At 39.8% G+C, this 22626-nt stretch overlaps 2 protein-coding genes across 2 annotated transcripts in view; one reads left to right on the forward strand and one right to left on the reverse strand.

Annotated features, from left to right (window-relative positions):
• Nucleotides 1-3162, reverse strand: part of SNX1 (sorting nexin 1) — a 38766-nt gene extending 35604 nt beyond the window's left edge. The window contains exon 1 of the mRNA XM_012645029.1: nucleotides 2906-3162. Coding sequence (XP_012500483.1) covers nucleotides 2906-3064 — 159 coding nt within the window. The 5' untranslated portion in view covers nucleotides 3065-3162. The remainder of the gene's footprint in view (nucleotides 1-2905) is intronic.
• A 1980-nt stretch (nucleotides 3163-5142) lies between these two features.
• On the forward strand, nucleotides 5143-21247 carry FAM96A (family with sequence similarity 96, member A). Its single transcript, XM_012645068.1, has 5 exons — nucleotides 5143-5525; nucleotides 8910-9074; nucleotides 14108-14157; nucleotides 18001-18046; nucleotides 20786-21247. Exons 1-5 carry the CDS (start codon nucleotides 5396-5398, stop codon nucleotides 20881-20883), a joined length of 489 nt encoding a protein of 162 aa, XP_012500522.1. The 5' UTR covers nucleotides 5143-5395; the 3' UTR covers nucleotides 20884-21247.
• The last annotated feature ends 1379 nt before the right edge of the window (nucleotides 21248-22626 follow it).

Here is a 22626-nt window from a genome sequence, read left to right on the forward strand (position 1 = left end):
AACTCCTGAGCTCAAACAATCCGCCCGCCTCGGCCTCCCAGAGAGCTAGGATTACAGGCGTGAGCCACTGCGCCCGGCCTCAATCTCTTGTTTTATTAATGAAAAATTAATCCTATCCTAGAACTAAGAAGGTTTTAACTACAAAGATACACATCTGGATTTAATTCTATGTCAAAGATGCAGATAATATATTTAGAGTTTTAGACCTTTTTATTTATAAGCCCACAAAGTAAGAGGCAGAAAGAAGGTAAGGTCTTAGTAGTTTTAAGAATCAGAACCTACACAAGCTGGTTGTCAGTCTTAAAGCAATGACTTCAGGTTTATTTTAATAATTCTTTTAACTTCAGTCTCTCCCATTCAAGTTCCGGTTTACAGATTCTGAAATGCATATCATAGGCTGCTCTTTCAATTATAAATCAAATCACATTGTTATTACTGCATTAACAAAGCTTCTTGGGCTGTAAAAGAGAGCAGATGGGATGATTAACAACAGCAGCTGTTATATCAATGTACAGGAAATTACACGCATACCATAAATTAATTTTAAATTTTACATGCCTCAGCTTCCCAATTCTTCAATGCCCCTCTCTTTGTCTCCAAGATGTAACAAAAACAACATGACGATTAACTTAAATCAGTAAGATGCTATTAAAGTCAGTAAGTGCCAATTTTGATGGCTTTTAGCTAATCAAACCAATCTTATTACTAGTTAGTTTTTATTTTAGTAAACTATATTACCCATTTTTGGGTTAACTTTTCCAACCCATTATTAGATTTTGTGGGTTTTTTAATTCTTAAAGTAATTCTAGTTTACAAAATGCTCACCAACAAATACAGCTCAATCCCTCAAAAAAGTAAGCATTCTTTAAATGTTTATTAAGTGGAAAGAACTGTTCTAAATGCTTTACAGGTATTTTAATTTAATTTTCACAATAGTGGTAGAGGTAAATACTATTATTATTCACATATTACAGGTAAAGAAACTGTAGAGAGTAATTAAGTACCTTGTCCAAGCTAAGCTAGCAAGCAGTAGAGCCCGGATTTAAATCAGACTTCAAAAACCACATTCTTTTTTTTTTTTTTCTTTCAACATATTATGAGGGTACAGATGTTTAGGTTACATATGTTGCCCTTGCCCTCCCTCCCCCAAAGACCACATTCTTAATTACTTTATTCTTCAATCTTGTTCTTTAACATACAGAAGTGCTGCAATCCCCTATCTTCTCTGCCTCACACCTAAAGCATTTATTGGATTATAATTTGCATTTAATTGCTGTTTAACAAGACAGTCACAGTTTAGTGAACAATCTTGGGGTCTTGCCTTCCTGAAGATTAACAACAGAGCAGCCAGCTCAAAAAATGGCTTACAGGTGGCATTTCAGTTTTCCTTAGCAACTCAATTTTCCTAGATCAAATCTAAATAAAAATAATTACACTTTCTGTGGCAGAACAAGGTCATTCTGAATGCCCCCCGCCTGCTTTTCAGCTGGAAGTTAGGCAAAGGATTTTTAATCTGGTGAGATCGAACTGCAGCCTCCTGAACTCTTGAGAACTCTAGAAAATAACTCCTCATCCATCCACGTCCCTTTTTGGAAAATAAATCAACACTTGCCTATGTAACCGATCACTTTCAGTGCCAGAGTTTCTATTTCAGATACCCAGTCTGATACCCAGAATATTTATCATCCCAGCAGTTACCATCAGTAGCTGTTCTCCATGACTTGTCAGAGAATTACTAAAGAAATACTTTAAAAGAGCTACAGAAAGACTAAATTAGCAGCAAGAATTATTTCTCAGAATAACAGACATTAGACAGTTTGAGCTGTTATATTAGCATAACCAAGCACTTTATGAGATGGGATTATGGACTCAATTCCCGAATACAGGGAAAATTTTCTGACACAAATTAAGCAAGCCTCAAACTTTTTCAGACACATGCTACATAAATAATGTAAAGCTGTTTTACTTAGTCAGTGTGTACTGAGTAGCTGCTATGAAGAGAAGCATTATCCAAGATAGAAAGGTAAACTCACAGACTCAGCACTGAAGAATTTTACAGCCCAGAACGAACTGTACCAAGTGATATGAGTAAATATTCTCTAAAACAGCCCACAACATCTCTACTGGTTCCATAACTGATTACTGATTTCCACACTTCACATATAAAGATTAGTTTTTTCCAATACATAACTCTTATTAGAAATCCAGATATTTACTATGGGAAACACCATTTCCTCCTCACATTTACAGATTTGCTCCCAATGAAGTAGTTGGGCACTTCAACGCACCCCTTTAAAAGGGACAAAGCTTTCTGAGCTATGTAGTGATTTCTCTGGCAGCGACTTAACCGGCCTCTGGCCCGATTTTCCTAGCGATCAGAGGAGTCAACCTAACTTTTGTAAACTAAGATCCAGAAAGGGCTTTTGGTAATCACCGGTAAATGCTGAGCTAACGAAAGGACTTGTGGACGGTTCACTTACTCTGGTCTACTCCCGACAACATTATTCATCCTAGAAGCAGCAAGACGGAGGAAAGGAAGGTCTGCACCCCATTCCCTTATTTTTGACCTATTAAATCAGCCCGGGCAGGACACGACCAGCAAAACAACCCTGTAGATTTGTGGGGTCAATACACAGCAGGGCCAAAGGACGGGCTCGGCAGCTCTTGGCTGTTAGGGACCTCACAGGCGAAGCCACCACACCCCTCACTCATCACTCGTGCCGCCCGGGTGCCGGTAAGCCAGGCCCTACGGCTCCATGCTCACTCAGAGACTCCAAGCCCGGACTGCCGACACCGAGACAAGATCTCACCCGGCCCACTCTGCCCAGCCTCCCCGACCCTCGCTTAGCCTCTCTTCCCTTTTGGGGCGCCCTCTCGACAGCTGCCCCAAAGGGTGCGAACTCACGGTTGCGGCGGCGCCGGTGAAAATGTCCTCCCCCTCGGTGTCGCTGTCGCCAGCCTCGAGTTCTGACCCCCCGGCCGCCCCCTCGGACTCCGGCTCCAGGCCAGGGAAGGGCGGAGGGAGTCTCTCCGAAGCGCTACAGCCACCACCACCCGACGCCATCTTCCTCCACCCGGGGCGGAAGCCGCAACAACAACTTTATAGAGAGATAGTGCCGCGAGCAAAGCGTTCCAATGGTGCTCGGGGTGGGAGGGCCGCAACAGACCCTGCGGGACCCGTGGGGCGGAGACGCAGGGGCGGGGCCTAGGCGCCGGGGGCGGGGCGGCAGCGAGCTGCGGGTGCTGCTCAGTAAATTCGCAGCCAGGAACCGCAACGTGGAGATGTTAACCATGGGGGCTGAAGGAGCAGAAAAGGAGCTAGGGGCTGCGCAGGTTCCTAGGGCCCTTTGTGTTCTGGATAGCTTTATCTAACAAGCTTCTAAAAAGATTTCGTTTGAATAAAGGAGGCTATGACTAAAAATGTTTGAAAACCTCTACATGCGACCCACCCATTCAAAGCACAGTGCCTTCAGAGATTCAATAAATATTTTTGATTGAGGTCTCTGAACAGACTGCAAGAAAGCTTCACCACTTATTCCTTGGACAACATTCAGTTAATTCATTCAAGAAGTATTTATCAAGCATCTACTGTGTGCCTGGCACCTTGTTATGAGTTTGAGATACAGAAATAAAGAAGCTCCTGGCCCACTAGGTGCTTACAATTTAATGAGGGAGACAGGCAAGTAAATCAACAATTCATCATGTTCAGGCTGGGTGTGTTGGCTTACGCCTGTAATCCTAACACTTGGGAGGCCGAGTGAGGAGCATAACTTTAGGTCAGGAGTTCAAGACCAGCCTGAGCAACATAGCGAGACCCTGTCTCTACAAAAAAATACAAAAGTCAGCCAGACGTGTTGGCGACCGCCTGTAGTCCCAGCTACTCGGGAGGCTGAGGCAGGATTGCTTGAGCCCAGGAGTTTGAAGTTGCAATAAGCTATGATGATGGACAGCACTCTAGACTGGGCAACAGAGTGAGACCCTGTCTCAAAAACAAACAAACAAAAAAATAATTCGTCACGTTCAGTGCTATGGAGCACAGTGAAAGAGATCATCATTCTGCTTTGTGAAGTCCGGAGGCCTCACAGGGGAGGTGAGACCTCAGTGTCCTAAATTTGGCTGTAAAGAAGTTAAAATTATCCTCTCAATTGCTGTGGAGTAAGTCAGTGGAATAGATGGCAAGGAAATTATTAAACTCTGAACAAAATTTTCCTGGGACCTAAACTATTCATTGATTGGTGAGTCGAAAGCCTAAATCAACTAGACAAACAAGACTGGAGTTTAAAGATAGATAAATGGGTATGTTATCAGGGAATAATCTTGAAAGATAATCCTGCCTTTCTTTTCAATAGAGATGAAACTTGTCATCAACTTTGACAAAAGGTTTAGTTTAGTACTAGCTACAAATCCCTCAACATCAGGGATTAGCTTCCTCACAGGTATGTGAGATGTTTCAAGTCAGGGACCATGTCCTATCTTTGTATCCTCTGCGCCTACAGATAGTGTACGGCAAATTAAGTATCCAAATAATGTTTAAGATTTGATTGGAGGAATGGATGGATAAAATAACATAATCAACCTTGTTACTGGCATCCATCATAGCCACGAACACCAGAGGGCTTACTTAAGATACTCTTTTCAGGATGGTGATCTCCATTATGTTTCCATTGGACATATGGGACACAGGGAAGGTTCTCTTGTTCTAAGTTGACTTTAAAGGCCATTGGCATAAATATTCACCCCGTAGTGGGTTGTTTTGCTGGACTGAGTCCCCAGGAGATGAGAGAAAACCAGAAAGTCCTCCCCCCGCCATGCCTAACTGCCTTACTGGCTTCCCCATACAAGCCTTTTCACCACAACAGAAACCCACTTCCGGCCCGATCAGGAAATAATAAAGATTTTGTGCTGGAAGCAGCTCCCTCAGAGAAATAACTGTAAAGAATCTCCGTGCTAGAAACCTCCTCCAGCACTAGAAACCAAGATCTCCTCTCCCCTACCTCTTTGGGATTCATCTTTATTTCATCATGGGCGCTGAGTGAGACAATAAGTGGCGGTGAACAGACCGTTACATCCACTCCTCCCCGGTGGAGACTACAAGTCCCAGAATACAGTTTGCCATCGTCCACAGAAAACATCCCAGCACGCAATGCGCCTCACGGGCCGCGTGGATTGTTGTTATTGTCCCGCCGAAACCGAGCAAAGCATGCTGGGGTTTGTAGTTCTCGCGGGTTTTTTCCCTACGTGCTCCGCGCTACTCTGTCCTGTCGCGCCTGTTCTCTGCTTCCCTGAATCTTTAGGCTTGTGTTGGGCCATTTGAACACCAGGAAGTTGATAACTACTGAGACCGGCTGCTGAGAGACGGTGGCGCGGGTGGGACAGTCGCCAGGGATGGCGGAGCATGAGGATGGAGCGGGTGTCTGGGCTGCTCTCCTGGACGCTGAGCAGTGTCCTCTGGCTCTCGGGCTTCTCTGAGCGGGGAGCTGCCCGGCAGCCCGGGATCATGGAAGAGAAAGCGCTAGAGATTTATGGTAATTAATTTTACCCAATGCAGCATTTGGCGTTGTGAGCGGAGGGCGGGGAGGGTATGAGAGCCTCACGTGAGGGCTGGGAGTGGAGACCCGGATATTTACCGGATCTCGTCCGGAGCGTGGGAAGCGTTTTCTTTAGGGTCCTAAGTCACGCGGGGGAGTGTGGGTCCTTCTAGGACCTGGGCTCTTCATAAACCCGGGGCAAGCTAGGCCTGGAGGCCTCAAACGTTTCATTCCTCTTGTCTGCCCTATGTCCTAGTGGCATCCCAAGACTTAGGAGAGGGTGCTTGGTTAGGAAGCAAAGCTGGCTTGATTGCACTACTCGAGCCTCCTTTCTTCTCTAGCTCCTGCGTGCGCTTCTGGGTGATGGCGGAGTTGGGGACTGGCCCAAGGTCAAAGCCACTTTCTTCTGGAGCAAAGTCAATAGGCAGAGGTCCCTTAAAGAAGAGGACTTCTTGTAGCAAGGCCTCAAGTGCAAAAAAAAAGAAATATATATATGTATATATACACACACACACAGACACGCACATATATATATGCTTCTCACTGTACTATATTAAAATATTCTCTATTTAATCTTTGGGACCATCTTCATTGTACAGATGATAAAACAGGCTTAGAAGGGTTAAACAACTACCAACGACCTGGAGGTCACACTGCCATTAAGAAACAGAGCAAAAACCAAAGCCTTTGTCTTCTGATTCCAAACATAGTGCGCTTTCCACCACTTCACAATTGTCTTATGACTCTCTCTTTTTTTGGTAAGTCGTATTGTTTCTGAAAACTAAAAAGACTGGATATAATGTTGAGACATTTAACCGTACAATACAAATATAATTCAGGTAAGGATTATAGACCAGTGGAAGGAAGTTAGAGATGGGAAATACCTTGGGAGCTGATCTAGTTTAACTTTCTTGCTAGAGGCAAGACTTACCTAGTCAGCCCCAGCCAGATGATAATTACCAGTGTGATGATCTCCACAAAGCAGATAAACACATTCCTGTCCTGGCAGACCTCTGTCTACAGCATCTAGGGCTGTTAGGGCACTGGGGATACAACTCTGGAAGAGAGATGATTCTGAATAATAGATAACAAAAATTCAGAGAAAGGAGAGGTACTAGTCTCTGACTGGGGGGATCCAGAAGATTTTAAAGAGACGGAATCACTTGACTTGGGCCTCAAAGAATAATTAGGATCTGGATATGTACAGGGTCAAAGGGCATACTAAGGAAACTAGAACAAAAGTATGGAGGTGAGAAAATGACATAGGAAATGGCAGATAGATGGGGCTACAGGACAGAGTTTGTGGTTAAAGGTGGAGGTGTGGTTGAACCTTGTTTTAGGTAGTAGGATGAAATTGGATACTGATGGTTTTAAATGTAAATGAAGAATTTTAGTGAGGGGAGTAATGTGAGAAGAGCAACATTGCTTTCTTTTTAAAGAAATAAATCCAAATCTTTCAAATCTAGAAACTGGAAAACTAGATAAGTTTAATAAGGGGTGAGATTTAATTTTAGAGCTCAGAGATATATAAAGAATATAAAACAGTTTGTATAACTTGCAGGGAAAAGGCCTAGAATAAGGCACCTTTGAAAAGGAAATTCCAAAACCCCATTTCCCTAAGTCCTGTGATAACACAGCTCTGTGAAAGAGAAGCTTTATCCTGTTTCCTCCCTATATTTTCAAATTCTGTTTCTAATCAAGTGACAAGCCCAGGAGATAGCTAGGGAGAAAATAGAGTTTGTTTTAATCTTCTCAGCTGCATTTCCGATTACAGGGGTGCTATAAATAATAGAACAAAACCTCAGGCTTGAGAACATCAAGCCCATGCTACATTAAATTCTACTTCTTTCTATCTCACCGTTTTTCTTTTTCGTTCTTCTTTTCATCTTTTTCTCCAGCCTCAGAATAATTAGGAAATCTTGTCCTCTCCGGGGCTAACCTAGGCTCCCACATCCTTGATCCCATTCCCTTATTTTACCAGTTTCTCCTCCTCCCCACTTTATATTTTCAATCTCTCTTTTCCTTGGGCTATAAAACATACTCAAGTTTCCCTGGTCATTGTTGTAGCTCCCTTATAAAGCTCTGTCCTTTCCTTGTCCTTGCCCTTTCCCTTCCCAGCCAAGGCCTCAGGAAGACACTTTCAGGTCCCACTCACTTCCCCTTTTGCAAGCTAGCTTCAGCCCTCACCGTCTCTGCCGAAACTGCTTTCTTACTGCTGACCTCCTGGGTGACAAATTAGAGATCTGTTTTAGCTCTCATCAACCTGAATTTTTCTTCAGTATTTAATTTTGTTAACCATCCCTCTCTTTTCTTCTCTAATTCTTTTCGCTTTTCCTTCTCATTCTGATCCCTGAATTAGGTGCTTTCCATGGATCTATCCTTGGGTCTCTTTCCTTTTGCACTAGGGATTCTCAAACTGGGTTACACTTAAGAACAACTTGAGGAATTTTGAAAACTCTCAATGGCCAGGCATACTCTAATCCAATTAAATCAGAATCTTTTGGGGTAGGCCCCAGGCATAAGTTTTTCATTTTAAAGCATTCATGGTAATTCAGCCAAAATTTATACTCATTCTTTGTGAATCACATGGGTTTAACTACCACTCTAGCTTTGGTGCTCTCTTAAACCCTATGCCACAGTTCAACACTTGCTAGAAAGTTTCATCAGATTGCTCCTAAAGCACCTCAAAATCATTATGTATGAAATTGAGGTCATTTGCCCCAGGCCCCACCCAAATTTCTTCCTTGTTCTGTGTCTTTTCATTCTGTCACTGCTCTCCCAGACACTGTTCTAGGTCCAGCTTTTTCAGCTGGTATCGTCGGCTCTGCTTTTTAGTCTGCCAGCAGCTGGTGGATGGATGAGTTACCAGCTGACAGCACAATGCTGTTCCTGGTACTCCCTTGTTTAAAGTCTTCAGGACTCCACCTTATATTCTACTACTTTTCTTCGCTTATGCTTGGTTCCAGGCAAACTAAGCTCTTATTCTTTACTTTCCTTCACTTTAAATGTCAAATACTGAAATGTTACCCTTTTTTAAAGTCTTCATTCAGATTCTATTAATATTTCCATAAAGCCCAATGCCACATTCTCCCAAGCTAAAAGTATTTCTTCTTCTTGAGCTTCCATGACACTCTTTCCATTCTTATTATATTCTCTCTGCAGTGTTGGATTTGGTCCATTGATGGATATGTTTGAATAATAATCCAAGAAAACAGTTTTCTCAAAAGGAAACCAGTAGTGAAAATTTCTGTCAGAGACCTGGGAGTTACCGTAGTGTTTGCTTAAATTTAAAAGTCAGTGATTAGATTAGGACTGGCAAAATCATCTTTATTTAAAATATTCATGTTTTAATAGAACATCTTGTCTCTGATGATTCTTTAGATTTGATTCGAACTATCCGTGACCCAGAAAAGCCCAATACCCTAGAAGAACTGGAAGTGGTAACGGAAAGTTGTGTGGAGGTTCAGGAGATAAATGAAGAAGACTATCTGGTTATTATCAAGTTTACGCCAACAGTACCTCATTGCTCTTTGGCGACTCTTATTGGTAAGTTTTTATATATATATATATATATATATATATACACATGTATATAAATTCTAAATTATTCTGAATATCTGTGATGGCTATTAGCAGGTAATAGTGGTGGTAGGAACTGGGCAGATGGCGATAGGGTAGGAGGGAGACTTTTCAAACCATGGGAACATACAATCTGTCGAAAAGCAAACAAGTTTATAAAAAGAATTGAAAAGAAAAAAAAAAAGAATTGAAAAGGTCAATATTTCATTATTGCTCCCAGTACTGTGATTTCTGTCTTTTCTCTTCTCACTGGTTGACCTGGGTTTCCTCTATTAGTGGTTTCTAGCCTATGGGCTGCATCTTGAAGGACTGGAAGGTCTGTGAATCCATAGGTTTAGTTGTGCTTGTTAAAATTCCATTTCTAGAAAAACTATTGAATACATAGTTATTTTTTGTCATTGGACAATTTCTGAATCAACAGACATTGAAAGTACTACCACTATGCTGATGTGGAGGAGGTGGCTAAAAATATTTTCACATATAAGAAAGAATTCTTACATGGGCCTCTCTATTTAGTTGTAAAAGTAACACGTTTATCGGCAATAATTTTGAAACTCCGCAAAAACATAAAGAAAAAAATAAAAATCAGCTGTCATAAAAGAATCTATGCTCTGGGCTAAAATTCCAGTTCTGTCAGCTCTGCCATATTGTAGGCTTGGGTGAGTTACTTTTCTGTGCCTCAATTTCCTTATCTGTATAACAGGAATAATAAGAGTATCTACAGATACAGAGTTATAAGGGTTAGGAAATAGAAAGCATGAAAGATATGAAGGATTTTTAAATTTCTCATTAAATATTCTTTAATTATATAGTTATATAGGTTACATGCTAATCATTGATATATCATAATTTTTGTAACCATTTAAATTACTTCTAGCCTTTGTAATTATAAATAATATTGTAATGATGACTTTATATATAAATATTTTTATATATGTCATTATTGCCTCATTCCTATAAATGGAATTCTTGGGTCTGGTGGTACAAATATTTTCAAGCCTCTTAGTATATACTGGCAAATCTTTATTAAAAAGTTTATACTCTTCGATCCAGGAGTTAAGAAAATAATTCCATAGAAGAAAATATTAACATGTACAAAATGTTTATAGCAAATTTATAATAGTAAAACATGGAAGAAACTATAGTATCTATTAATAGGAAATAGCGCCAATATAATGGAACTTCATATTACTGTTGTAAAATGATAAATATAACCAAGAAATCAAAGTATGTGTGTGAGGCCGGGTACGATGACTCACACCTATAATCCTGGCACTCTGGGAGGCCAAGGCGGGGAGGATTGCTTGAGCTCAGGAGTTGGAGATCAGCCTGAGCAAGAGCGAGACCCTGTCTCTACTATAAATAGAAAGAAATTAGCCAAACAATTAAAAATAGAAAAAATTAGCTGAGCACGGTGGTACGTGCCTGTAGTCCCAGCTACCCGGGAGACTGAGGCAGGAGGATCACTTGAGCCCAGGAGTTTGAGCTTGTAGTGAGCTATGATGATGCCACTGCACTCTAGCTAGGGCAACAGAGCGAGACTGTCTCAAAAAAAAAAAGTATCTGTGTGAGAAATACATGAAAAAGCTTGAATGTGTTTAATTTGCATCGTGATTGCAGTTATAGAAAAATGTGTTTATGTGGACAAAGATTGAGAGAGTGCAAGAAATAAAAATAACCCTTGGCCAGGCACCATGGCCCACACCTATAATCCCAGTGCTTTGGGAGGCTGAGGCAGGAGGATTGCTTGAGCCCAGGAGTTCAAGATGAGCCTGGGCAACATAGGAAGACACTGTCTCTACCAAAAAAAAAAAAAAATTAGTCAGGTGTGGTGGAGCACACCTATATAGTCCCAGCTCCTCCAGAGGCTGAGGCTGGAAAATCTCTTGAGCCTAGGAGTTTGAGGCTGCAGTGAGCTATGATTGCACCACCACACTATAGCCTGGGCAACAGAGCAAGACTCTGTCTCAAAAAAAAAAAAAAAAAAAAAAAACCTCTTATGTAAGAGTGCTAAGATTAGGTTATAGTTGATATTTTAGATCTGTTATACTTTCTGAACAAAATTTAGTCTATTATTGGCCCTTTTAATGTGGGTTTCAGTTAAGACCCTTAGCTTTTTAGAGTGTAGTTATAATAGTGTATCATAGTAACAATGTTCAATCAACACAATTGGAAAACTCAATGAAGAGAGCAATTTTTCTGGCCGATGTGTTTAGGGACATTCCTCATGAGCAGGTAATACTAGTATGGCACCTGAGTAAGAGTTCCACCCTGATTGCTTAGATTGTCACCTGCTCAAAGTTACCTTGGTAAGTAATTCCAAAGATAAGGAAGACTGAAAGGGGACAGGGGTGAGGCAGGAAAACCAGTTGATAATCATTTGTGTTGACTTAGTCCAGACAAGAATAACTAAAGGCAGCTGTGATTCAACGGGGAGGGCAGAGGATTTGGAGGTCAGAAGGTGTAGGTTCAGCTTGTACCACTGCCACTTGTTAGTTATGTAACAAATCACTTACCTTGGTTTCCTGGCTGTAAAGTGAAAATGATAAAATAATGTAAAAATAGTAATAGCTAAAATTTACTGTATGCTCATGTGCCAGGTACTGTTTTAAGCACATTGCATAACAACTTATTTTTCATAGCAACCATATATGTTGTGATACTATTATAATACTTGTTTTACAGATAAGGAAACTGAAGCTCAGAGAGGTTAAGTAATGTGTTCAGGGTTACAGCTAGTGTGTAGTGGAGCTACTTTTGAACCTAAAATATCTATCCCAATTATGCTATATCAAGAAAGTGCTTTGTGAATTATAAAACAGTTATTTACTTCATGGATAAAACACCAACTGTGACTAGAACACAAGAAGATACCAAATGGTACACAAATAATGAATTAAGGAAACAACGTTGGGGCAGGGAGAACAGGAACTCCCCTATATTTATTTGCTTTAAGGCAGTTCCTCTAGAGGGAGACCCTCTTTTTTTTTTTTTTTTAAGACTAGTCAAATGCAGTAGTGAGGAGGGGGTTTAAGTAGTAGAACAAGGAGTTCAATCTGTAACTGACTGTGAACAATTAAGTGAGATAACTCACTACCTTCGGACCAGCCTAGGGAGACCCTCTTAAGGAAATGATATATTTAGAGTCCTCTAATATTTATTACAGCAGTACTGCATTCAAAAGTGTAAGCTAGCCACTGTCTCATTATATCTCATCTAATTATTTGCCCTATTCTGGGATTTTTCAAAAGATTGGAAAAACCTAATGGGACTTAGAAAACCAAAAGCAAATCAATTTCATGTCTCTCTAAAAGATAGGTAGTCTAACAATTGTGTTTTGCTGTCTTGGATGGTTTGAGGCTTTGTTGTTGATGTTTATTTCTTTATTTATTTTATTGTTAATTTGTTTGAAGAGATGGGGTTTTGCTGTGTCACCTAGTCTGGAGTGCAATGGCATGATCATAGCTCACTGCAGCCTGGAACTCCTGGGCTCAAGCAATCCTCCTGCTTCAGCCTGCTGAGTAGCTGGGAATACAGGCCACCACACCTGGCTATTTTTAAAATTGTTTTGTAGAGCCAGGGTCTCACGATGTTGCCCAGGCTGGTCTCAGACTCCTGGCCTCAAGTGATCCTCCCGATCCTCCAGCCTCAGCCTCCCAAAGTGCTGGGATTACACGTGTGAGCTACCACATCCAGCCTTGATATTTATTTTTAATCAAATCAAAATACTAAGAAAATGTTCCTTGTAGCATGACAAGCCCTTATGCATTAGTTGGGAGAAGAAATAAATTGCTGCAAATAAAAGCCTTCAAGACCAGTGGACTAGAGAACCATTGCGACTCTTTATTTTTTCAAGACTTATTACTGAAACACTCTCTCTTCATAATAAGAGCAGTTTGATTTATTTTCTGTTGTCTAGGAGTATGGATTTTGTTAAAAATTCCTTCCTTAATTTGAAGTGAGGAGAAGTAGAACGTTGGCAGCAAGGATCTGTTCCAAGTCTAGTTGTAATTTCTGCTACAAACTCAACTTGAAAAAGAAATTATTGAACTGTGACTTAGCGTGAGATGATATACTGAACTTCAGCAGAGTTTGTTTTGGAGAAGTAACTCTATTTGTACCTTGCAGGCATAAAGGATTTCAAATGTGAGACGTTTCATGTGGCCCTTTTTAAATGGCTCTTACTTGGTTTTAAATTTTTGTGTGTCCTGGCCTGTTGTGGGCATCAAAGAAAGGTTATTTTTTAAAAATTTTTTTCTAATGTTTGTAATACTTTTGTTTATTTCATTTATTTTTATTATTTATTTATTTTTTAAAATTTCAGCATATTACAGGGGTACAAATGTTTAGGTTACATATATTGCCTTTGCCTCACCCAAGTCAGAGCTTCAAGTGTGTTCATCCCCCAGACAGTGCACACTGCACCCATTAGGTGTGTATAAACCTATCCCCTCCTCCCCCCTCCCACCTCAAATAAAGTTTAATGAATTAATTGACCTTTGCTTGAAGGCCAACTGATGTAGTAGAAAAGGCCTGGGCTTGCAGGGGTCTTGGGCTCCAATCTCAACTCTGCCACTTTACTAGCTCTGGGACCTTGGTTTCATAATTTGTAGAAGGGGGTTAGTAATACCTAGATCACTGGATTATCATGAGGAATATGTAATATTATATATTAAATTTCCTAGCATGGTGCCAGGCTCAGAGGAAGCCTACCCTGGATTGAGCCAAAGCTGTTTTCAGCTCCCATATTGTATGGGGACACTTAGACATAGCCGTATGCTTTTAAGAACCAATTAAGGGAGGGGAGTGATAAAAACCTACCTGTCAGGTACAATGAACATTATTTTGGTGATGGGCACACTAAAATCCTGAACTTAAGCATTATAAAAGGTATCGATGTAATGAAAACATCTGTACCCCCTTAATAATTTGAAATAAAAAAAAAAAGAACCAGTTAAGCAATGAAGAGATAATTGGAGTTGTTTTTTTTCCCTCCACAGGGCTGTGCTTAAGAGTAAAACTTCAGCGGTGTTTACCGTTTAAACATAAGGTAAGGAAGATGTGTTTTTGTTGTTGTTTTGTAACAGCTTTATTGAGATATAATTCATATAACATGCAATTCAGGGGTTTTTAATATATTCACAGAGTCATGCATGCATTAATACAGTCAATTTGAGAACATTTTCATCAACCCAAAAAGATAGCTCTGTACCCATTCACAGTCACTGGCCATTTCCCCCACCCCTCTCCCATCCCTAAGCAACCACTCATCTACTTCTAAGTCTGTCTCTATAGATGTGCCTATTCTGGACATTTCAGTTAAATGAAATCATACATATGAGAGCCTTTTGTGTCTGGCTTCTTTGATTTAGCGTAATGTTGTTTTAGCATGTATCAGTGTTTCATTCCTTTTTATTGCCTTATAATATTTCATTGTTTGGATATACCACGTTTTATTTATCTGTTCATCAGTTGGTGAACATGTGGGTTGCTCCATATTTTGTCTATTATGAGTAATACTGCTATGAACTGTTATGTACGAGTTTTTTTGTGGACATGACATATGTTTTCATTTCTCTTCCAACTATGAGTAGAATTGCTGAGTCATGTGACAACTCTATGTTTAACATTTTAAGTAACTGCTGGGCTGTTTTTCACAGTAGCTGCACCATTTTACGTTCCCACCAGCAGTGTATGAGGGTTCTGATTTTTCCATATCCTCCTCAACACTTACTATTATCTGTCTTTTTGATTTAGCCATCCTAGTGGGTGTGAAGTAATACCTTATTGTGGTTTTGATTTGCGTTTCCCTGATGGCTAATAATGTTGAGCATGTTTTCATGTGCTTTTCGGCCATTTGTATATCTTCTTTGGAAAGCTGTCTATTCAAATCTTTTGCCTATTTTTAAATTAGGTTTTCTTTTCATTATTGAGTTGTAAGAGTTCTTTATGTATTCTAGATACAAGTCCCTTGTCACTGCAGTCCCCAATCCCTGGGCCGCAGAGTGGTACTGGTCTTTGGCCTGTTAAGAACTGGCCGCACAGCAGGAGGTGAGCAGCAGGCCAGCAAGTGAAGCTTCATCTGTATTTACAGCTGCCCCCCATTGCTCGCATCACTGCATAAGCTCTGCCTATGTCAGATCAGCGGCAGCATTAGATTCTCATAGGAGTGCGAACCTTACTATAAACTGTGCGCATGCGGGATCTAGGTTGCTCGCTCCTTATGAGAATCTAATGCCTTATGATCTGAGGTGGAGCTGAGGCAGTGATGCTAGTGCTGGGGAGCGGCTGCAGATACAGATTATCAATAGCAGAGAAGTTCGACTGCGCAATAAATGTAATGAGTTTGAATCATCCCGAAACCACCCCACACCATGGAAAAATTGTCCTCCATGATTGTCTTCCATGAAACCCGGTCCTGGTACCAAAAGTGTCGGGGACCACTGCATTATCAGATTTATGATTGGCAGATATTTTCTCCCATTGTGTGTTGTCTTTTTGTTTTCTTGACAGTGCCCTTTGCAATACAAAAGTTTTTAATTGTCATAAAGTCCAATTTATGTATTTTTTTTTTTTTTACTTATGCTTTTGGTGTGACATCTAAGGAAGATATTTTTGACCAACTGTTAAACAAGGACGCTGCAGATTTCACAGTTAATTCATGGTAATTGGTTGTAGCTCATGAATGGGTCAGCCTTGTCTCTTACTGTCTCTTCTAATTCCTGGGCAAGTGTGCTTTCTACACCTTGCTACCTAGCCATTGCTCAGAGTACCCCATCTACATGGAGTTGCCTTCCTCCCATCTCATATATTCAAATTCTACCTATCTTTTAGGGCCCAGTGAAATGCTATGTTCCGTGATGTCAGTCCTGCTTGCCATAACTAAAGCCATTTCTCTCTTTGAATTCCTTGGCACTTTCTTTGTCTTCTAACATAGAGAATGTCATTTTCTAATTTGTATTCTAACTATTTAAGTTCATTTTTCATCTTCCCTCCTGCACTATCAGCTTCTTGAAGTCAGGACTTATATATGATCCATCTCTATGTTCCTGCTGTGGTCTTATACACAGTAGGAACTCAGTAAATGTGTATTAAATTGAGTAAATTAATGAGTACTAATACTAGTGGCTTATAATATACCTCATAAATTTTATTTTGCATTTTTAACTGTTTTAATTACAATGTCTTTTTATTTTGAAATGATTTCAAATCTACAGAAAAAGTGGAAGAATAGTACAAAGAACTTCCATACATCGACACCCATATTCACTAATTGTTAACATTTTGCCACATTTGCTTTATCATTAATTTTCTCTCTCTCTCTCTTTCTCTCCACACACACACACACACACACACACACACACACACACTTTCTAAACCATTTGAGTGCAGGCATAATGCCCCTTTACTCCTAAATACTATAGGATATATTTCCTAAAAACGAGGATATTCTCTTACATTACTGCAGTATGATTTTTCAAAGCCAGGGAGTTTAACATTTATATAATACTGTCATCTAATCTACAGCACATATTCAAATTTCCCCTGTTGTCCAGTAATATCCTTCATGGCAATCCCTCCTCCTGTCTCTGCCCCGTCCCCCCCACACACATTGCATTAGTTGTTATGTCTCTTTAGTCTGATTTAATCTGAAGTGGTTCCTTAGCCTCTGTCTTTCATCATCTTGATATTTTTGAAGAATGTAGGCCAGATATTTTATAGATTGTCCCTCAAATCAAGTGTTCTGATTAGATTCAGTTTATGTGTTTTTGGTGAGAATACTAAATAAATGTGTTCTCATTGAGTCACATCAAGGGGCCTATAATTTCGGTTTGTCCCATTATTGGTGATAGTTCCCTCATCAACTGCCTGGTTACCCTGAGGTATAGTTCAGATAGAAATAGCAGGATAAATGCTTGACTCTTCCCTTTTATCATTTTTCAGAGTAATAGAGTCAGACATAATTTTAAACCAAAGTAAATGAGTATAGAGTGATTCTATATCTATTGGTCTAGAATAAGAGTGTTATGCCAGTAGGGGAGCTTATATGGTATTTTGTGTTTTAAAAGTGATTGGACTAGATGATCTCTAAGATCCCTTGTAGCTATAATAAGCTGATTTTGTTTCACTCATGAGAAACATTTATCTCAGTAGTAAACCAATAAGAATTAGTTCATATGCTTCAATGTTTTCTGGAGCATAGACATGTCTTCGTCATATAATGTGCTTTTTTTGACATGGGATTTGCAATAATTTTGTGAGTTGTCTGAAAAGCTCTGGATCTGGGAGGTTAGCTAATTTGTAGGGGTGCAGCAGGGCCAGGGGGGTGTATTTGACCAATATTATACTTGAGAATAAATATAGTGAGGTAATAACGAATGAGAAAAAGAGGATGTTGAAAACTGTGTATATTGTGATCCCATTTTTAGAAAACAAGCATTGAAAAGAAACTTCCAACCTGGCTGTGTGTGTGTGAGTCTGTGTAAGATTATGTGCATATAGAGAAAAATGTGGAAGAAACTACACTAGGTTGTTAATGTAGCTTTCCTATGGGGTAGGGCAGGAGGAAGTTTAGATATTGATTTGGGAAGAAATAGAGTACAAAGGAGACATATTCATGAGTAAAACAACATGTATGAGATCTCATTTATGTAAAATTGTATTTATGTGTATTCATATAATAAAATTAATAGAAATGCCCCCTACAGGCCTTCCTTAGGTGACCAAAATTAAAAATCCTACTAATTTTAGTCCTTGTTTTAGAGAAGAATGTGAGGGATACCAGGAACAGAATTTGGAGCCTCATGCCTAGATTCTTGAGTCCACTGTGCATTCCACCAATATAGCATGTCATCTTAGATGCCGTAATGTTGTACTATTTTTTTCTTTCCAGTTGGAAATCTACATTTCTGAAGGAACCCACTCAACAGAAGAAGACAGTAAGTGAATGTTGGAACATTGAAAAACAACTTCAGATAGTGCTTTACCTTGGATACTAGGTTTTTCTGCCAGCCAAGTATCTACTGGCTCACTTGTAAAAAAGGACACAATCAATTATTAGCTCTTCCTTCATAAGTGGGGCATTTCAAGGAAGTAATTTTTTCAGTGGGATTCTGAGTGAACTAGAGCCCATGGATATTGACTGGGTTAGGTGAGTGGCTGCACATCTAAAGAATATCCAGCTTTAGGGATCTTGACTTATGAGCTCTTAGGAGGGTTTGTTTTTTCTCTTTGGTGGCAGGACAGAGGGCTGTGTATTTGAAATTGAGGCAAGTAAAGCCTTAGGGACTCTTGAGGCAGGTGCTGTCTGTCTGGGTTAATGTAATAGAGTGGGAGTAGGGAGCCCTTTTTAGATAGAGGGCCTCTGGCCTACAGTGGGAAGTCAATCAGAAGCCACTTAAAAAGAGCAGAGCTGGGGTTTGGGAAAAGCAAAAGACAAATGTTCTACATGGCCTATGTGTTACTTAAAAACAGAATTTTAATGTTTTTAATCTACAAATGATAGAGTGCAAAAAATGAGACATACATTTAAAATGCATGTTGTGGGCCGGGCGCGGTGGCTCACGCCTGTAATCCTAGCACTCTGGGAGGCCGAGGCGGGCTGATTGTTTGAGCTCAGGAGTTTGAAACCAGCCTGAGCAAGAGCGAGACCCCGTCTCTACTAAAAATAGAAAGAAATTAATCAGACAATTAAAAATATATAGAAAAAATTAGCCAGGCATGGTGGCGCATGCCTGTAATCCCAGCTACTTGGGAGGCTGAGGCAGGAGGATCGCTTGAGTCCAGGAGTTTGAGGTTGCTGTGAGCTAGGCTGACGCCACGGCACTCACTCTAGCCCGGGAAACACAGTGAGACTCTGTCTCAAAAAAAAAAAAAAAAAATGCATATTGTGCTTAGCTTTCATCACGAGATAAATTGAAAAGGTGGAAAAAGACAGCAGAAGAATGGCAGAAAGAGGTGGTAATAGAGTAAGAGTAACAGTAAGATAGACAAACAGAGAAAGAGTCAGGCACACACAGGGCTGGGGAGAGAGGCGCAAAAACTCCTACACAGAAGCAAGATGCAGAGAGGGAATCCTGCTGCGTTCAGAGGAACAGCTCATCCAGGAAACAGATACTATGATGAAAACTATAAAAGGCATGTCCTGTTTCGTCAGTTCCAGACATGTAGATTATTGTACTCCTTGTGGACTAAATGTATTCAAATCCCCATAAGCTGAGGGCTTCTATCTCTAATTTAAAAAATAAGAGTTTAGGTATCCTAAACCCACTCAGGTTGTCCTTTAGAAATTCCTCTGAGTTATAGGATTTTATAATAGCAATAGTATATTAAGTCTTATGATTCTAGTTTTCTATGTAATATTTACTAAGTGCCTTCTCTGTGTAGGTGCAGTTCAACCTTTGAGATACATCTCTGCCCTTGTGGACCCCACATTATAGTAGGACAAAACAGAACAAATTAAAATTATTTATACAGGGATATATGAGACGTTTTAGTGACATCCCAGAAAAGTCAGTCTGCATTAAGAATATGGAGAACTCTTTTGAATTCTTCTATGAAGAGTGCTATTAACAAATTATAGGCAACATAATGGGCCAATACTTTTATTATATGACCATCCATGCTAACTGATTTAAAAAAAGAGACCCAGTAGATTAATAAGAAGAGATATGAACAGCAAATTCACACAAGAAGAACAAATAGATAAACATGGAAAATGTTCCGTTTTACTATTAATCAAGGAAATGCAAATTACAACAATAATATGGAACCATTTTTCACTTCCGGTTTTATGGATGTGTGTATACATTTGTTTTTATTAATGATGCCACGTAATGGCTGGGCATGGGGGTTCACACCTGTAATCCCTACACTTTGCTGGGCTGAGGTAGGAGGCAGATCACTTGAGGCCAGGAGTTTGAGACCAGCTGGGGCAACATAGCAAGACTCTGTCTCTACAACAAATAAAAAAATTAGCCCAGGAGTTTAAGGCTGCAGTGAGCTATGATCATGCCACTGTACTCCAGCTTGAGCAACAGAGCAAAACCCTATCTCTTAAAAAAAAATGATAATAAAAATAAAAAATAATACCAGGTATTACTGGCAACCTGATAGCTCACGTATTGCTGCTGAAGATGTAAATTGGTAAATAATTTTAGAAAGTAATTCAACAATATGAATCAAACCATAGAAATACTCATATCCTTTGATTTTTTTAGAGAGTATTTCCAAAAAGAAGACTCTATGTTTAAAGGTGCTCATTGTAGCATAGTCTTCATAATTAATTTAGATCACCTACAGTGTTTACCATGGTAAATAATTCTATAGCTTAAAATATAGACTTGAGGGGAAGAAACAACAGTTTTCAAAATTGTATTTGCTCTGACTGTAACTGTAGAGAAATATACATGTGGACAAAGACTGGGAAGAAGTTAAAGAAGACCGACATATATATGGAAGAAGACTGACAAAGAAGTTAAAGTAGTAGAATTGTAGAAGATACTTTTCTCTTAAGACTGCCTTCTAGTCCTTGAAAATTACATTATGGGTAATTGGCCAAAAACAGTTTTAAGTTCTCAAGGAGTTAAATTTTTTGCATTAGCAGGCTAATAAAAATAATGTCTAGCACTGTATATTGACACAATTCTTCTGCTAACTTTTGCCTGTGTGTTTTTCAGTCAATAAGCAGATAAATGACAAAGAGCGAGTGGCAGCTGCAATGGAAAACCCCAACTTACGGGAAATTGTGGAACAGTGTGTCCTTGAACCTGACTGATAGCTTTCTAAGAGCCACCAAACTATAACTGATACATTTGTTTAAACTCTTTGTATAATGTGAAAGATTCGTGTTTAATACATAGGTGATTTATACCTTGAAACATTTTTTAAAGAATTATTTCCAAGCAAAATTTAATTATAAGGTAGTACCTAATTTGTTCAGTGTTTAACATTCTCAGGATTTGTAACACTTAAATGATCAGACAGAATAATATTTTCTAGTTATTATGTGTAAGATGAGTTGCAATTTTTCTGATGCCCATTCTGATACAACTACTTTTCATGTCAAATATCTATGTGCCCAAATAGATTCAATTTAAATCGTTACTCTTTAAAATAAATAAAACAGATGATTCTTATAATGACTCACTTAGAATGTTTTTACTGAATTATAAATTCCATTGTAAATGTCGACTCCTAAAAGATATTTCCGAAGCTATATTTTTGCTGATTATTAAGTAGAATCAGAGATCTGAGAAACCAAAAGGAACTCTTAAGATCAGGCCTTGCCTGCGTTTAAGGAGAGTCCTGGACCCATTTATTGATGAGGAACAAATGTGGACAGGGCCAGATGACATGCACAATTTCGAAGGTCAAGAAATCCCCTAAAGAAGTTTTGATTAAGCCAATCTGAATTTACACTCTGCACTTTATTGGTACTTTGTTCAGTTTGTTTTACGGGTAATGGTCACTTGAAGTATAACAGGATTTGTTTGGTAGCCTCCAACATGCCCCTCAATGGTTCTTACTTCCTGGTGTTCATGCCCTTGTATAGTTTCCTTCCATATTGAATCAGAGCTTGTCCTATCTTCTTAGTGCTCCTCCCTCCCCCACTGTGTGACTAATAAAGAATCGCAGAGGCCAGGCGTGGTGCTTATACCTGTAATCCTAGCACTCTGAGAGGCTGAGGTGGGGGGATCGTTTGAGGCCAGGAGTTCAAAACCAGCCTGAGCAAGATCGAGCGAGACCCCATCTCTACAAAAAAAAAAAAGAAAAAAATTAGCCAGATGTGGTGGCATGCACCTGTAGTCCCAGCTACTTGGGAGGCCAAGGCAGGAGAATTGCTTGAGCCCAGGAGTTTGAGGGAGCTATGATGATGCCACTGCACTTTATCCCAAGCAATACAGTGAGACACTGTCTCAAAAAAAAAAAGAATGGCAGAGATGAGAGTGTGTGACTTCTGAGGCTAGATCATTATAGGTATTGCTGTTCTTTGGTCTCTTGGATTACCCATTCTGGGAATCCAGCCATTATGTCATGCGAACACTCAAGCAGCCCTGTGGAGAATTCCACATGGAGAGGAATTAAGACCTCCTACCAAAAAGCAGCACCAACTTGCAAACTATGTGAGTGAACCACATTAGAAGTTTTCCTCCAGCCTCAAGTCAGGTTGACATCTTGACTGGAACTTCATGAGGGCCTCTGAGCCAGAACTGCCTAGCTAAGCCACTCCTAAATTCCTGACCCAGAGAAGATGTAAGAGATAATAAATGTTTATTGTTCACACAACTAAGATTTGGGGCAATATGTTATGAAGCAATAAGTAACATGTACAAGGTGCAGCTGTGTTGAGTTCCAACCCCCATTCTGGCAAAAGGGTAGGGGGAAGTGACACCTACCACTGTCTGCTGAGGGGTATTTCAAGGGGGCAAGAGTTTGGAAATATGTTCTCTCTGGTTTGGAGACTCAGAAAACTCATGCCTGAACACAGGCCCAAGAAAGAAAGCAGAAATGGGCTGAA

This window comes from Propithecus coquereli, unplaced genomic scaffold, assembly GCF_000956105.1.
Source record: "Propithecus coquereli isolate 6110/MARCELLA unplaced genomic scaffold, Pcoq_1.0 Scaffold224, whole genome shotgun sequence".
Lineage (NCBI taxonomy): Eukaryota > Metazoa > Chordata > Mammalia > Primates > Indriidae > Propithecus > Propithecus coquereli.